This window comes from Argopecten irradians, chromosome 10 (assembly GCF_041381155.1).
Source record: "Argopecten irradians isolate NY chromosome 10, Ai_NY, whole genome shotgun sequence".
Taxonomy (NCBI): Eukaryota; Metazoa; Mollusca; class Bivalvia; order Pectinida; family Pectinidae; genus Argopecten; species Argopecten irradians.
In genome coordinates this window covers 1,646,969-1,664,591 of record NC_091143.1, presented here as the reverse complement: position 1 = coordinate 1,664,591, position 17,623 = coordinate 1,646,969, and the positions used below count along the sequence as shown (strand labels likewise).

At 35.9% G+C, this 17,623-nt stretch overlaps 1 protein-coding gene across 1 annotated transcript; it reads right to left on the bottom strand.

Annotated features, from left to right (window-relative positions):
* Positions 1–322: 322 nt before the first annotated feature.
* LOC138332878 (guanine nucleotide-binding protein subunit beta-5-like) lies at positions 323–16,482 on the bottom strand. Its single transcript, XM_069280874.1, has 10 exons — positions 16,334–16,482; positions 15,239–15,381; positions 8,384–8,425; positions 7,893–7,969; positions 7,391–7,514; positions 5,063–5,206; positions 4,515–4,655; positions 3,869–3,965; positions 3,235–3,401; positions 323–2,537 (listed from the first exon to the last, which is right to left on the bottom strand). The coding sequence occupies exons 1-10, from the start codon at positions 16,458–16,460 to the stop codon at positions 2,526–2,528; spliced, it is 1,074 nt and encodes a 357-aa protein (XP_069136975.1). The 5' UTR covers positions 16,461–16,482; the 3' UTR covers positions 323–2,525.
* Between the last annotated feature and the right edge of the window lie 1,141 nt (positions 16,483–17,623).

The window sequence follows — 17,623 nt, the reverse complement described above, 5'->3', positions numbered from 1 at the left end:
ATCATAAAAGACAGATATATCATGAAACAAAATTTCAACATAACTGTTAATACTGTTCCACGTAATGAATACACCAAGTCCAATCTATAACTGTCGCACATCTAACTGAACAGGTTACAACACTGTAGGTAGAGTCTAAAGGCGGGGTCTTATCATTGGTAGATATATAGATATACAGGTACACACATACTGGAGGAACATGGTGTAGAACGAGTAATCAACCTTGACCTTGGGAGTCTTGCAGAGAAATCTCAAATTGATATTCTTGTCTAATCAAAGCTCTGCTGAGTAATCATTATTATTGGATTTCATTATCTCATTATTATTGGATTTCATTATCTCATGATTTTATGGTTTTAACGATTTGATTGGATTTCTGCAGGGTAAATATTTTACAATGTTTTGATTACAATTAATAATTGTTGGATTTTGAAGTAAAAAGGACCACCATTGATAAGAACAACCTACAAGATAAAAGTTCAGAATAAGATGTCTTTAGAATTCCAGGTATAATTTATACATTTTTTGTATTTGAGGCATGGATAGTCATATTATCCTTCCAATTGAGATATCCTGTTATTAATTTACACATCCTTGCACACGTATTTGAGATATCCATAAGTTAACTAGTTTTTGAGTAATCAGAATTATATTTGAATAAACAATAAATTTATAATACATATCAATTTCACCAAATGTTAACTTTTACTCTGGAATAAGATATACATATACAGCTGTATATTTAAATCATTGTATATCTAAATCATAAAATAGGATTAACATGTAATCTTCTCAGGGAAAGAAAAGGGAAAGAAATATAAATATAAGATAAAACAAAACTTTTAGTATTAAAATTAAGACTTAAAAGAAAACAAGTGTTAAAAGTCCTATGGATAACACACACATATATATATATATCAAAGAGAATCTAAAATCATAAACAATTCAGCACCAGGAGACAAAATATATGACTATAGGAAAAAAATCCATGAAACATTATCAGATCTGACTAGAAAGTACATTTAGAAACAATAAAAGATACAAAAGTATTAATACAAATAAATTCCCAGTAAAACATGGTAATCAGCTGGGGATGGCATACTATAACATGTGACACAGGAAACTCTATCAGGCGAGGGCGACGTGCTGGTGTACTATAATACTATCAATTAAATCAAATGCCTGGTATCACTTTAGGCAATGATCCCGACAGGATCTATTTTTTACAGCTGATGTATCCAGTGATACTCTTCATCTCTTCTAATTAGGAAGGAGAAGGGCCAGGATTGTATTGGATAAAGTCCAAGACCTTGAACACTAACCAGGCACCAATGAGTTTACTATAATACTATTGAGAATTTAGTAATTCTGAAATATATATTGTGTTAGACTTTAACATTGAGTATGATTTTTTTATAGAAGATCAACATTAGAAATGTAACTTCTTTACCTGGAAATCTATTGCACAAAGTCAAAAAAGAATAACATAAAACTATAAATACAAAAACAAAGCAATAATATAAAAAAAAATCTGGAAGAGATCTACCACTGTCAAAGAGGTCAAACTCTTTAACCAAGATTAAGGTAATGTTAATGACTTGTACGGTGTAGTTACGGTGAATGATCTGACCTACAATATCATCTAACTTCATCAATGACCCGACACATGTGGAGAGGTTTCTACAGACCATGTGATGAAACAAGTGAGATAACTGTCGCTATGGTATGTTACTCTAGGGAGGATGTCAGTTCTAGATATTTGTTACATATCATTGTCATACAATGCACTGAAGGATTTCACATTTTGCTAGTACGTAGTTGAAGTTTATATTGTAACAGGACGTTCATCAAGTCAGAATTGTAAAAATATTTACAAACGTAAAAGCAAATTTGATATGATATCATATGACACTCCAGAAATTCTAGTAGCCCAGGGTAAAGAGTATTTGACTTTCACATTTTGCATATTACAGAGTTATCTGCCCATGTGGGTAGACATTGATAGTGATGAAATGAATGGGTAAGCAAAAATCAAATTAGATTTCTTGAAAACAAACATATGATGTTATATTCACAAAAACCATGCCATAACAATCATTACATGCCCAAAAGGGGAGATAATCCTGTAGCACACAAAAGACAGAATAGTTGATCAATATTATAAACATGATTTGGGGATTATGATGAACGATAATCAGAATTCAAAAGAGAATGATTGCCATGGGAAAACATCATAGATTTTGGGTCAAAATAAAGTTGAGTTGTTAATAATTAGCAGGACGAGCTGTTGGACATCACTCCTCACCAAAAACATACTGAGACTACAGAACTTCTTCAACAAAAACAATATAAAATAATGAGAGACAGCCTTACACTTGTTGTAAATAACATAAACATTGACAATATTGTAAGTCCACTTATACTGGGGAGTATATGTGAGAGCAATGGTAGTAAGGATGATACTGAGGACATGGTGATGGCCACTGCTAACAGATACACCATCAAATCTTGCATGGAAGAATTACCTACGCCCAAATCTGAAACCAAGCAAAAGATATCAAATTACTTAGTCATATAAATAAGTGTTGCAGAATACCTTGGCACAAAGCATGTATGCAATCTAACCAGAGAACCAGGATGGATCTTTGCGCCAAATATTATATAATATATATGCTATAATCATGAATTCCCTGTGTTCATTAGAAACATATTTCACTCTACCAGTTTAATCAATGATTGGTCTTTTCCTTGCTTTCTTATATAGTTACATGGATAAAGTAACAGTACACAGCTTTTGATATCAAAATCCTTGAAAACTATATTATATCTAGTCTCAGTTTTATCCATACTCTTTACTTAGGGAAATTCCTCAACTTAAATACTTTCCTTAGAAAAGCATTACAGAGATTAAAGAAAGCTCTCTAGCTATAAGGAACCTTCCTCAAATTCTGCAATGCAGAAATCTTTAAGTTAAAGAATGTTGACAAAACTGGGCCCTGGATACAAATTTAGTCTTAAAATTGAACATATATACTATGACAGACAAAGTGAATCATCATAAACAAAATTAATCTCATGCAAAATTAATCTGGTTAGAAGTAAATCACAACAAATATATCATTAAGGCTGTATAAACCTAAAAGGACAAGAATTAGGTGTGGCTGCTGGTTTTTGATCAGGAAATCTTTGTTTCTAGACAACTGTAAGAGAATGTAAGAAATCAAGCCTTTCTACCTTTAGTGAGTAATCCCAGCTCCCTGTACATAGAGCAGTGCCATCTGGTGAGACACCAAGGCAGCTAACTCTGTTGTCATGTGCATACAGTATGGTCACTCGGTTTCCTTTCAATACATCCCAGACATTAACAGTGTAGTCGTTGTAACCACCAAATAAAAGTCGACCTGCGAGTAAATTAATGTCATTTTTAAACAAAGTCATGTAGCCACCAAATAAAAGTCGGCCTGTGAGTAAATTAATGTCATTTTTAAACAAAGTCATGTAGCACCATTTGCTCAACATTCTCTCACCAAATATATTGATAATACTGTCAATACCGGCCCTTGTCCAACTCAGATCCCTGTCTTTTCTGACACAACTGTATGACATTTTCTTTCTTAATTTATGGTAATGAAGATTTCATAATCCAGAAACCTGGCTCTGCAGGCCAACATTGCTAGCCCCAGTGACATCCAGTTTAGAAAAAAAAATGTTAAAAACAACTTGCGAGGTATATTTAGCAACTCTTTGGGAATCTGCAAACTTATCTAAATTAAAACCCATGGTTTTAATTACATTACAAATCAATGTCCAAGGTACAGCCATATTTCGTCTAGTTTTACTATTTACACTACATGATCATTGTACTCACCGCTAATTGAGAAGTCCACAGAGTTACATCCATTTATTAAGCTATCTTTCTTGTAACAATTTACCTCCCGGTCAGCTCGCAGATCAAACAGGCGACACTGGAAAGTTTTTATAATTACAAAGTAATTTCAAACATTTCATATGTACATTTTATGAACAATTTCCTCTTTTCATATATATGTTTTGTTAAATACTTAAAGGTGCTCCACTGCCGACAGGGCATAAACAATACTCATCCTTGGAACAATAACTGATGTATAATCGTGTTTCTATATGTCTAATTAACACCAAAAGGCATATACTATAATAAATTTTGCTTTTGTGCATGCACAATCAGTAATTAAATCTATAAAAGGCATAGTGTCATGGACTTTTTCGGGATACAATTAATTATTTTTTAATATTTTTATCTTAAATCAAAATAAGAAACTCAAAGCTTTCAATAGTGGTAATGGTGTAAAGTAAGTAACTTTTTGTAACTGAAGAAAACTACTATTTTGTCTGCTTCTGTTTTTGATAAAGAAAAAATAACATCTTCGGCGGTGGAACATCTTTAAGACCCTATAAAATCTTCACCTAGTGCAATAACTTCATGGCAAAAATAACACTAAAATAATATATGAATTTACATGCAGAAGAGTACTCACTGTAGCGTCATCTGATCCTGTAGCGAAAGCATCACCACTCGGGTAAAATCGGACACTGTTTATATCCGAGTCGTGTCCTTCAAACATCTGTACACATTCTCCCGATCTCATGTCCCACACCATGGCCGCCTTATCACAACCCTAGGACAACAGTACAACGGATCAGAACTAGTCATATGGTGATTATTTTCTACCAGTCGAGTTGATCAAAGTCTTCTTTATAAATCAATTTTGTAGTTACAGATTACAGAGTTATCTTACATTGAGGATTGGTACTGATTGTTATGTCAGGTCTATTTCTGAGTTTTGCTCACAGCGTAATGAATTCACAATGAATAAATGTAAGGGAGATAACTCTGTAATATGCAAAGACAGTGTATAGTGTTCCTCGAGCTCCTGTATGATAATTCAATGCTTTATTTCAATATCTATTTCACTGAACCAGATGAAACTTACATAGCCATACAATGACCTGCACTGAATATATACAATTCTAACAAAATCATGATTTACTAAAACTAGAGAGATGAAATAATACTGCTTCTCACCCCGGATATAAATAGATTGCCAGTCTCTGAGGGTGAAAGGTCAATACTCATAACATCTCCAGCGTGGCCATGGAAACTTTGGATCAACTGGCCACTCTCCACATCCCACAATGCACATGTGCTGTCACCACTTCCTGTTAAAATCTGAACAAATGGGAGTTGCTTATATGGTGTGTGTTGTAAAAGGATGTTAATTTCTATTTCTTGGAAAGACTTTGGAGGGAAAGAAAAGCATAAATAGCAGTAAAGAGGTCTTTGAGGCCGAAAAAAACCAGTTGGAGTTATCTTCATTCACAAGAGAAAATTGGGATATCCCTGAAAGATCTGTTTTGGGGTTTTTTCTCAAAAAAACTTCTTAATACAGGTTTTTATTGAGAACTACTTTGAAGTTTGTGGATACAATGCTTAACAGACTATTGACTATTTATGTTGATTTTTACCCCAAACTTTGGTAGTGCATGATATGTACAACATATACAATCTAGCACAATGAAAGCAAGGGAATACTTACCATAGATATTATACAAGTAATGAAGACCACTTTGCAGCATCATTAAATGACTTGATTATCTTACTGAAACATTAATTCTGCCTCTGATTAAGTTTGAAACTGTTCCGTTTGTTTTCCAGACTTTCTACAGAACACCATACCTGTTTATCAAATGTTGTAAATGTACAACAGAACACCATACCTGTTTATCTGATGTTTTAAATGTACAACAGAACACCGTACCTGTTTATCTGATGTTGTAAATGTACAACAGAACACCGTACCTGTTTATCTGATGTTTTAAATGTACAACAGAACACCGTACCTGTTTATCTGATGTTGTAAATGTACAACAGAACACCGTACCTGTTTATCTGATGTTTTAAATGTACAACAGAACACCGTACCTGTTTATCTGATGTTGTAAATGTACAACAGAACACCGTACCTGTTTATCTAATGTTGTAAATGTACAACAGAACACCGTACCTGTTTATCTGATGTTTTAAATGTACAACAGAACACCGTACATGTTTATCTGATGTTGTAAATGTACAACAGAACACCGTACCTGTTTATCTGATGTTTTAAATGTACAACAGAACACCGTACCTGTTTATCTGATGTTGTAAATGTACAACAGAACACCGTACCTGTTTATCTGATGTTTTAAATGTACAACAGAACACTGTACCTGTTTATCTGATGTTGTAAATGTACAACAGAACACCTTACCTGTTTATCTGATGTTTTAAATGTACAACAGAACACTGTACCTGTTTATCTGGTGTTGCAAATGTACAACAGAACACCTTACCTGTTTATCTAATGTTGTAAATGTACAACAGAACACCTTACCTGTTTATCTAATGTTGTAAATGTACAACAGAAAACCTTACCTGTTTATCTGGTGTTGTAAATGTACAACAGAACACCTTACCTGTTTATCTAATGTTGTAAATGTACAACAGAACACCTTACCTGTTTATCTGATGTTGTAAATGTACAACAGAACACCGTACCTGTTTATCTGATGTTGTAAATGTACAACAGAACATGGTACCTGTTTATCTGATGTTGTAAATGTACAACAGAACACCGAACCTGTTTATCTGATGTTGTAAATGTACAACAGAACACCGTACCTGTTTATCTGATGTTGTAAATGTGCAACAGAACACCATATCTGTTTATCTAATGTTGTAAATGTACAACAGAACACCATACCTGTTTATCTGATGTTGTAAATGTACAACAGGACACCGTACCTGTTTATCTGGTGTTGTAAATGTACAACAGAACACCGTACCTGTTTATCTGATGTTGTAAATGTACAACAGAACACCGAACCTGTTTATCTGATGTTGTAAATGTACAACAGAACACCGTACCTGTTTATCTGATGTTGTAAATGTACGGACACCGTACTTGTTTATCTGACGTCGTAAATGTACAACAGAACACCGTACCTGTTTATCTGATGTTGTAAATGTACAACAGAACACCGTACCTGTTTATCTGATGTTGTAAATGTACAACAGAACACCGAACCTGTTTATCTGATGTTGTAAATGTACAACAGAACATGGTACCTGTTTATCTGATGTTGTAAATGTACAACAGAACACTGTACCTGTTTATCTGATGTTGTAAATGTACAACAGAACACTGTACCTGTTTATCTGATGTTGTAAATGTACAACAGAACATGGTACCTGTTTATCTGATGTTGTAAATGTACAACAGAACACTGTACCTGTTTATCTGATGTTGTAAATGTACAACAGAACACTGTACCTGTTTATCTGATGTTGTAAATGTACAACAGAACACCGTACCTGTTTATCTGATGTTGTAAATGTACAACAAGAGAGATAACTTGTATGTGTAGCCACGGCTTTCTTCTTAGAAGCTGGATCATCCTCCCTTACAGGGTAAACTGTACATTTGTTGTCTAGACCCCTAAATAAATAGGAATGTATCGATAAATACCAGTTGGCACTAGATTATCTTTTCTTATACATTAAACTGCACATTTGTTTTCCAAACCCTACCAAATTATAAGTTTAGTTCTCAAAGAATTGAAAATTCTTAGAATTTTCATATTTTGAAATCATTTAAAATTATAAACTCAGAACACGGTTTTGTTTCATTTCAAATTAAGCAGCATTTCAATATTTGATTTTACATTGATTGGTAGATATACTGTAAAAATACTCTCACATACAGAAGTTTCTCCACTAACAGGCAAAATGTTGTAGGAGTACTGACTCATTCAGAGAAGGACTTTTAAGAAAACTTAAAACAATACCTGCCATAAGATTGGCAGTGAATACCTACCCACACGCCACGACCTCTCCTGAGGGGCCAAACGAACACGCCATCACCCAGGTCGTCGGCATAGTTACTGCATGCTCCTAGGAAAGTAATATTATGGAAAATTGTCTTCAGTTATTGATGAATGATATCATTCAAGCTTTACACAAAAGGAAGGACTCACGGCAATGTAACCATACCAATAGTTGTCATGCATCCTCTAACTTAATTATAATAAGTCTTGAAATTCAAGTATTCTTTATCAAATTTTCCAGGAAACAGGCCTCATTGATAGTTTTTTTTTCACTTTGTGTATTCCTCATTGTAATGTTATTGTTTCACATTTAATACATTAGATTTCACATCTATGGCACCTGTATGAACACATTACATGTTAATAATAAAGCGGACAATTGTTCTATTTCTATAGCCATTATGAGTATGTGGTCTCAGAACTCTAAATCAAACGACTATTTACTCTACCAAACCTACAACTGCTGCTCTGACTGCCTTACCTTATTTGTCGTGAAGGCATCCCATACCAACATCTTACCATCCTAAAAAAGAAAGCAGACTGTTCAGACGGAAAACACAATGATCTTCTGTATGAATTTTTATATATCTTCTACAAGGCTTTATTCCAATCCAGTATTTAGAAGGTGAGTTAAATGCTTGGTATCCCAGTTTTACAGCAGTGACTCCCCACAGGATCTAGTGTGTGTAACTGGTGTATCCAGTATATATAAGGTGAGTTAAATGCTTGGTATCCCAGTTTTACAGCAGTGACTCCCCACAGGATCTAGTGTATGTAACTGGTGTATCCAGTATATATAAGGTGAGTTAAATGCTTGGTATCCCAGTTTTACAGCAGTGACTCCCCACAGGATCTAGTGTATGTAACTGGTGTATCCAGTATATATAAGGTGAGTTAAATGCTTGGTATCCCAGTTTTACAGCAGTGACTCCCCACAGGATCTAGTGTGTGTAACTGGTGTATCCAGTATATATAAGGTGAGTTAAATGCTTGGTATCCCAGTTTTACAGCAGTGACTCCCCACAGGATCTAGTGTATGTAACTGGTGTATCCAGTATATATAAAGGTGAGTTAAATGCTTGGTATCCCAGTTTTACAGCAGTGACTCCCAACAGGATCTAGTGTATGTAACTGGTGTATCCAGTATATATAAGGTGAGTTAAATGCTTGGTATCCCAGTTTTACAGCAGTGACTCCCCACAGGATCTAGTGTATGTAACTGGTGTATCCAGTATATATAAGGTGAGTTAAATGCTTGGTATCCCAGTTTTACAGCAGTGACTCCCCACAGGATCTAGTGTATGTAACTGGTGTATCCAGTATATATAAGGTGAGTTAAATGCTTGGTATCCCAGTTTTACAGCAGTGACTCCCCACAGGATCTAGTGTATGTAACTGGTGTATCCAGTATATATAAGGTGAGTTAAATGCTTGGTATCCCAGTTTTACAGCAGTGACTCCCCACAGGATCTAGTGTATGTAACTGGTGTATCCAGTATATATAAGGTGAGTTAAATGCTTGGTATCCCAGTTTTACAGCAGTGACTCCCAACAGGATCTAGTGTATGTAACTGGTGTATCCAGTATATATAAGGTGAGTTAAATGCTTGGTATCCCAGTTTTACAGCAGTGACTCCCCACAGGATCTAGTGTATGTAACTGGTGTATCCAGTATATATAAGGTGAGTTAAATGCTTGGTATCCCAGTTTTACAGCAGTGACTCCCCACAGGATCTAGTGTATATGTAACTGGTGTATCCAGTATATATAAGGTGAGTTAAATGCTTGGTATCCCAGTTTTACAGCAGTGACTCCCACAGGATCTAGTGTATGTAACTGGTGTATCCAGTATATATAAGGTGAGTTAAATGCTTGGTATCCCAGTTTTACAGCAGTGACTCCCCACAGGATCTAGTGTATGTAACTGGTGTATCCAGTATATATAAGGTGAGTTAAATGCTTGGTATCCCAGTTTTACAGCAGTGACTCCCCACAGGATCTAGTGTATATAACTGGTGTATCCAGTATATATAAGGTGAGTTAAATGCTTGGTATCCCAGTTTTACAGCAGTGACTCCCCACAGGATCTAGTGTATATGTAACTGGTGTATCCAGTATATATAAGGTGAGTTAAATGCTTGGTATCCCAGTTTTACAGCAGTGACTCCCACAGGATCTAGTTGTTAATAGTAACTGTTATCAGCAGGATCTAGGTATGTAACTGGTGTATCCAGTTAATAAGTGAGTTAAATGCTTGTATCCCAGTTTTACAGCAGTGACTCCCACAGGATCTAGTGTATATGTAACTGGTGTATCCAGTATATATAAGGTGAGTTAAATGCTTGGTATCCCAGTTTTACAGCAGTGACTCCCCACAGGATCTAGTGTATGTAACTGGTGTATCCAGTATATATAAGGTGAGTTAAATGCTTGGCATCCCAGTTTTACAGCAGTGACTCCCCACAGGATCTAGAGTGTAAGTGGTGTATCCAGTATATATAAGGTGAGTTAAATGCTTGGTATCCCAGTTTTACAGCAGTGACTCCCAACAGGATCTAGTGTATGTAACTGGTGTATCCAGTATATATAAGGTGAGTTAAATGCTTGGTATCCCAGTTTTACAGCAGTGACTCCCAACAGGATCTAGTGTATGGAACTGGTGTATCCAGTATCTATAAGTCAGTTAAATGCTTGGTATCCCAGTTTTACAGCAGTGACTCCCCACAGGATCTAGTGTATGTAACTGGTGTATCCAGTATATATAAGGTGAGTTAAATGCTTGGTATCCCAGTTTTACAGCAGTGACTCCCCACAGGATCTAGTGTATGTAACTGGTGTATCCAGTATATATAAGGTGAGTTAAATGCTTGGTATCCCAGTTTTACAGCAGTGACTCCCAACAGGATCTAGTGTATGTAACTGGTGTATCCAGTATATATAAGGCGAGTTAAATGCTTGGTATCCCAGTTTTACAGCAGTGACTCCCCACAGGATCTAGTGTATGTAACTGGTGTATCCAGTATATATAAGGTGAGTTAAATGCTTGGTATCCCAGTTTTACAGCAGTGACTCCCCACAGGATCTAGTGTATGTAACTGGTGTATCCAGTATATATAAGGTGAGTTAAATGCTTGGTATCCCAGTTTTACCAGTGACTCCCAACAGGATCTAGTGTATGTAACTGGTGTATCCAGTATATATAAGGTGAGTTAAATGCTTGGTATCCCAGTTTTACAGCAGTGACTCCCCACAGGATCTAGTGTATGTAACTGGTGTATCCAGTATATATAAGGTGAGTTAAATGCTTGGTATCCCAGTTTTACAGCAGTGACTCCCAACAGGATCTAGTGTATGTAACTGGTGTATCCAGTATATATAAGGTGAGTTAAATGCTTGGTATCCCAGTTTTACAGCAGTGACTCCCCACAGGATCTAGTGTATGTAACTGGTGTATCCAGTATATATAAGGTGAGTTAAATGCTTGGTATCCCAGTTTTACAGCAGTGACTCCCACAGGATCTAGTGTATGTAACTGGTGTATCCAGTAGTATATATATAAGGTGAGTTAAATGCTTGGTATCCCAGTTTTACAGCAGTGACTCCCCACAGGATCTAGTGTATGTAACTGGTGTATCCAGTATATATAAGGTGAGTTAAATGCTTGGTATCCCAGTTTTACAGCAGTGACTCCCCCACAGGATCTAGTGTATGTAACTGGTGTATCCAGTATATATAAGTGGTTAAATGCTTGGTATCCCAGTTTTACAGCAGTGACTCCCACAGGATCTAGTGTATGTAACTGGTGTATCCAGTATATATAAGGTGAGTTAAATGCTTGGTATCCCAGTTTTACAGCAGTGACTCCCAACAGGATCTAGTGTATGTAACTGGTGTATCCAGTATATATAAGGTGAGTTAAATGCTTGGTATCCCAGTTTTACAGCAGTGACTCCCCACAGGATCTAGTGTATGTAACTGGTGTATCCAGTATATATATAGGTGAGTTAAATGCTTGGTATCCCAGTTTTACAGCAGTGACTCCCACAGGATCTAGTGTATGTAACTGGTGTATCCAGTATATATAAGGTGAGTTAAATGCTTGGTATCCCAGTTTTACACCAGTGACTCCCCACAGGATCTAGTGTATGTAACTGGTGTATCCAGTATATATAAGGTGAGTTAAATGCTTGGTATCCCAGTTTTACAGCAGTGACTCCCAACAGGATCTAGTGTATGTAACTGGTGTATCCAGTATATATAAGGTGAGTTAAATGCTTGGTATCCCAGTTTTACAGCAGTGACTCCCAACAGGATCTAGTGTATGTAACTGGTGTATCCAGTATATATAAGGTGAGTTAAATGCTTGGTATCCCAGTTTTACAGCAGTGACTCCCCACAGGATCTAGTGTATATGTAACTGGTGTATCCAGTATATATAAGGTGAGTTAAATGCTTGGTATCCCAGTTTTACAGCAGTGACTCCCAACAGGATCTAGTGTATGTAACTGGTGTATCCAGAATATATAAGGTGAGTTAAATGCTTGGTATCCCAGTTTTACAGCAGTGACTCCCCACAGGATCTAGTGTATGTAACTGGTGTATCCAGTATATATAAGGTGAGTTAAATGCTTGGTATCCCAGTTTTACAGCAGTGACTCCCAACAGGATCTAGTGTATGGAACTGGTGTATCCAGTATATATAAGGTGAGTTAAATGCTTGGTATCCCAGTTTTACAGCAATGACTCCCCACAGGATCTAGTGTATGTAACTGGTGTATCCAGTATATATAAGGTGAGTTAAATGCTTGGTATCCCAGTTTTACAGCAGTGACTCCCAACAGGATCTAGTGTATGTAACTGGTGTATCCAGTATATATAAGGTGAGTTAAATGCTTGGTATCCCAGTTTTACAGCAGTGACTCCCCACAGGATCTAGTGTATGTAACTGGTGTATCCAGTATATATAAGGCGAGTTAAATGCTTGGTATCCCAGTTTTACAGCAGTGACTCCCCACAGGATCTAGTGTATGTAACTGGTGTATCCAGTATATATAAGGTGAGTTAAATGCTTGGTATCCCAGTTTTACAGCAGTGACTCCCAACAGGATCTAGTGTATGTAACTGGTGTATCCAGTATAATAGGGAGTTAAATGCTTGGTATCCAGTTTTACAGCAGTGACTCCCCACAGGATCTAGTGTATGTAACTGGTGTATCCAGTATATATAAGGTGAGTTAAATGCTTGGTATCCCAGTTTTACAGCAGTGACTCCCCACAGGATCTAGTGTGTGTAACTAGTGTATCCAGTATATATAAGGTGAGTTAAATGCTTGGTATCCCAGTTTTACAGCAGTGACTTCCAACAGGATCTAGTGTATGTAACTGGTGTATCCAGTATATATAAGGCGAGTTAAATGCTTGGTATCCCAGTTTTACAGCAGTGACTCCCCACAGGATCTAGTGTATTAACTGGTGTATCCAGTATATATAAGGTGAGTTAAATGCTTGGTATCCCAGTTTTACAGCAGTGACTCCCAACAGGATCTAGTGTATGTAACTGGTGTATCCAGTATATATAAGGTGAGTTAAATGCTTGGTATCCCAGTTTTACAGCAGTGACTCCCCACAGGATCTAGTGTATGTAACTGGTGTATCCAGTATATATAAGGGAGTTAAATGCTTGGTATCCCAGTTTTACAGCAGTGACTCCCCACAGGATCTAGTGTTGTAACTGGTGTATCCAGTATATATAAGGCAGTTAAATGCTTGGTATCCCAGTTTTACAGCAGTGACTCCCCACAGGATCTAGTGTATGTAACTGGTGTATCCAGTATATATAAGGTGAGTTAAATGCTTGGTATCCCAGTTTTACAGCAGTGACTCCCACAGGATCTAGTGTATGTAACTGGTGTATCCAGTATATATAAGGTGAGTTAAATGCTTGGTATCCCAGTTTTACAGCAGTGACTCCCCACAGGATCTAGTGTGTGTAACTAGTGTATCCAGTATATATAAGGTGAGTTAAATGCTTGGTATCCCAGTTTTACAGCAGTGACTACCACAAGATCTAGTGTATGTAACTGGTGTATCCAGTATATATAAGGTGAGTTAAATGCTTGGTATCCCAGTTTTACAGCAGTGACTACCAACAGGATCTAGTGTATGTAACTGGTGTATCCAGTAGTAGTCCCTGATTCTTATAATTTCTGGTGAGCTGACTATTCAAAAGCCAACAGGCTTACTTATAAAAAGTCACTTTATATTAATAACATTGTTATCTTACCTTCGTAACAAAATTTACCATACATGTATTATATTTGTATAAACAATATATAATTCAATGCAACACTAGTCAGCATTCTTTCCTTTCATAAGCCCAATATCTAAATTTCAGATTTCAGATTTTATTTCACTCTCAGACATACAAGTATGTAACTGGAGGTCACTATACATAATATAAACATGCAAATATATTGGGGCCCATAGCGCAATAGTGCATTACAATATGTATTAGTGATGTACATGCTCAATCAATAGTTTTTCAATTTTTTTCAAAAACATACATATATTTGTCAGAACAGTTATGTTACATATAGTAAACGGGCCTTTCATTTTGATAACACTATTAGAGTGACTTCCCCTGCAGTGTATTCAATCGGTTTAGTCAGAGATATTCCGATACGTGTGTTTTCGCGAAAAATTTGAACATTAAAATGTATCGGAATACCTTTGACTAAACTGATTGAATTACATTGCAGGGGAATTCACTCTAATCACTCTTCACTGGGACGTTGCTTTCGATGTCTGTCACAAGTCAGAAAGCGCCGGTAATTTGGGATTAAAATATTGCGTTGGACTATATAGACATAGTTTATATGCTTTTGCATGGTATGTGTATGATTATGGATTATCGAGGACTGATGCATGACTATGACTCTAGGAAAAAAGGTATACTATTGTGAAAAAAATTAACTTTAATCGAGGTGGGGGTAAAAATTCCAATATGGCGACCTCGTCCCTTTCTCTGTTTTATAGTAAATATCCCAATTTTTCAATAATTTTTAAAATCTTGTATTTTTCGAAAAAAATCACATGACTGTCATATATACTCATCAGTCCATCCATCAAAAACAAAAAATGTATGACAACATCCATTTTCATTGAGTTGGCCCCCTGTGGTTTAACTATCTGTGTGAGACTACTGTATAACTGAAAAGTAAAGCTGTATGGAGGTCACTATACGACAATGGTTGACTAACTTGTGAGGAGCTCACTATACGACAATGGTTATAACTTACCTGTGAGGAGCTCACTATACGACAATGGTTATAACTCACCTGTGAGGAGCTCACTATACGACGTTTATCAGTCGACCAGTTCATACACAACACTTTGCCATGGTGTCCTTTCAACATCTTCCTCTGCTTCATAACAAAGTTACTTATACCGGTATTTTCTATATTCATTGTAGCTGAGCACACTGCAAAAAAATTAATAAATATCTTAGAATGATAATTAATTATCAAGATTACTGTTTCATTTAAACTTTCAACATGATATATGACGAAAACAATTCATCACTATATCTTTTTAAGTTTCTATTGGTGAACAATCAAGGGTTCAGTTAATAAAGAATTATATTACAGAGTTATTTAAAGATTTGACAGAAAAGGACAACTCAAATACTTGTGTGTATAATCAAGCCAGAGGAGCAACTTTACCAGGCCCTAATTTCTCGAAACAAACTTAAGTCAAAAACTGACTTAGTCATTGATTGCAATATAAGTTACATAAGGAGAAAAACTTAAGTTTAAACTTAAGTCTGCACTTTTGTTTCGAGAAATCAGGGCCAGGACAGACATTAACATCATGTCATTTATTCAAATGATCAAATCATGCAGTCTCTATGTCTTTGGAATATCTACAACTGAAGCTTGACTCTTAGTTTAGATTTTGTAAGCAATAATTATCAGAATCATTTTGTGCGAGTTGTCTGTCATGATATTCCTGTTACAAAATTCATTAATTGGCCAGCATGCTAACTCCTGATCCAAGCATGGTCGCAGCACACTAAGCACGATCAGGAACACATGCAAGGACTTGAACATAAGAGAACGGATGCAGGAGTGAATTTGGACTGGACTTTATCTATCATTGGTTATTATGGTCAGGTTGCTCAATCAATACCGACAATTGATACATAGGCTTAATCATAACCACTGCAACACCTAATAAATAGCCATATCACAGTATAATATGAAAGAAAAGCATGCGTTACAATTAAAACAACGGCGTGAATATGTTTGTGGGCTTTACAGCCAGCTGACAGCTGCATGACACAAAACCTCAGACAACGTGAACTTGGAAAATGGGGGTTCGATATTCAAAGGTCATTCGCATTTCTAGACATAAACTGCAAAAACGCATCGTACTGTCGATGTCTTTCAGTTTTTGTTTTTCATCTTCCAGTCTCTTCTTTAGCATCTCCGCCTCTCGGCTGAGCGCTTCTATAGTATCTTGTGGGTTGTCTACTCGCAATCCGTCGGTAGCCATTTTCATTTAATTTTCTACCCGGAACTGATTTGATTTTAGCTCGAGAAATGGATAAATGAGAAGTATTCCGAGAATGCGGAAGTATTCTTTCGGTGACTCTAAAGGCTCATTTCACAAATGTAAACAAAGTATAATTCGGTAAAATTATCTCCTAATTTCTATGTTATTTATACAAATAACATATCTAAATAGTTTTCTAGATGTCTGTTTGTCTTCTTGTATTTGATATTAAGATGAAAAAATATAATTTTGCATCCTATTTATCCAGTTACAATTTGGCCCCCTTTCGTGTCACACATTCCCAGCAGCAGTAACATTTCTTGTGCAGTAGTGAGATTATATTTAAAATCTAAATTTTAAGGGTGAATTCAGATGACAAAATAACACGAATACACACTTTAAACATAATAAATGTAGCTGTCCATGTTGATTATATATGATTATGCATTTTTATATGTTACCGAAGTTGCAAGTTCTGGTCTTTAACAAGTCTACACCCAATCACTTCCTGTCAAATGAGTTCGACGCGCTGCACGGACACGAAATTTTAATTTTGCTTTTTTTTTTTTAAATTCACTGTTGTCTTATTTTTATTTCATTTTTATGTTATTTACCCCAGGATGTAATAAAAGCTGATTGATGTCAGAATGGACATAAACAAATCCCTACTATAACATAGGCATGCCAATTTTTAACCAGTCAAAAAAGTCTAGTTTTAGTAACCACCTATGAGGAAATTAAAGATTGATTTTTTTGAATATTTTAACTTGTTCTTTCTGACGGTATAGTAAGATTTCTTGACATTTTGAATATTAAAGAATCTGGACTTGTTAAAATGGCCTAAAATGGGGATTCAAAATAGGGAATCTCCTTCAAAAGTAGGGAGGGCTGACAACTTAATGCTATAAAACTGTTTTAAAATAATGACACAAAGATAAGCCATCATAGAATGTCATAAGGAAAACAAATATATAATTTATCTGTCTTGATACCTCTTCCACATCCAATGGGAAATTTTCATCACTTTTACAAATTTATTTTGGACATCTAACTATGAGTACTATGATGGAAATATTATACCCTCCACTTGTATTATTTTATTGATAATCATATTATTGGTTGAGTTAATTATTTTTGGTCATGGAGCGAGGACATTGGTAAAGCCTTCA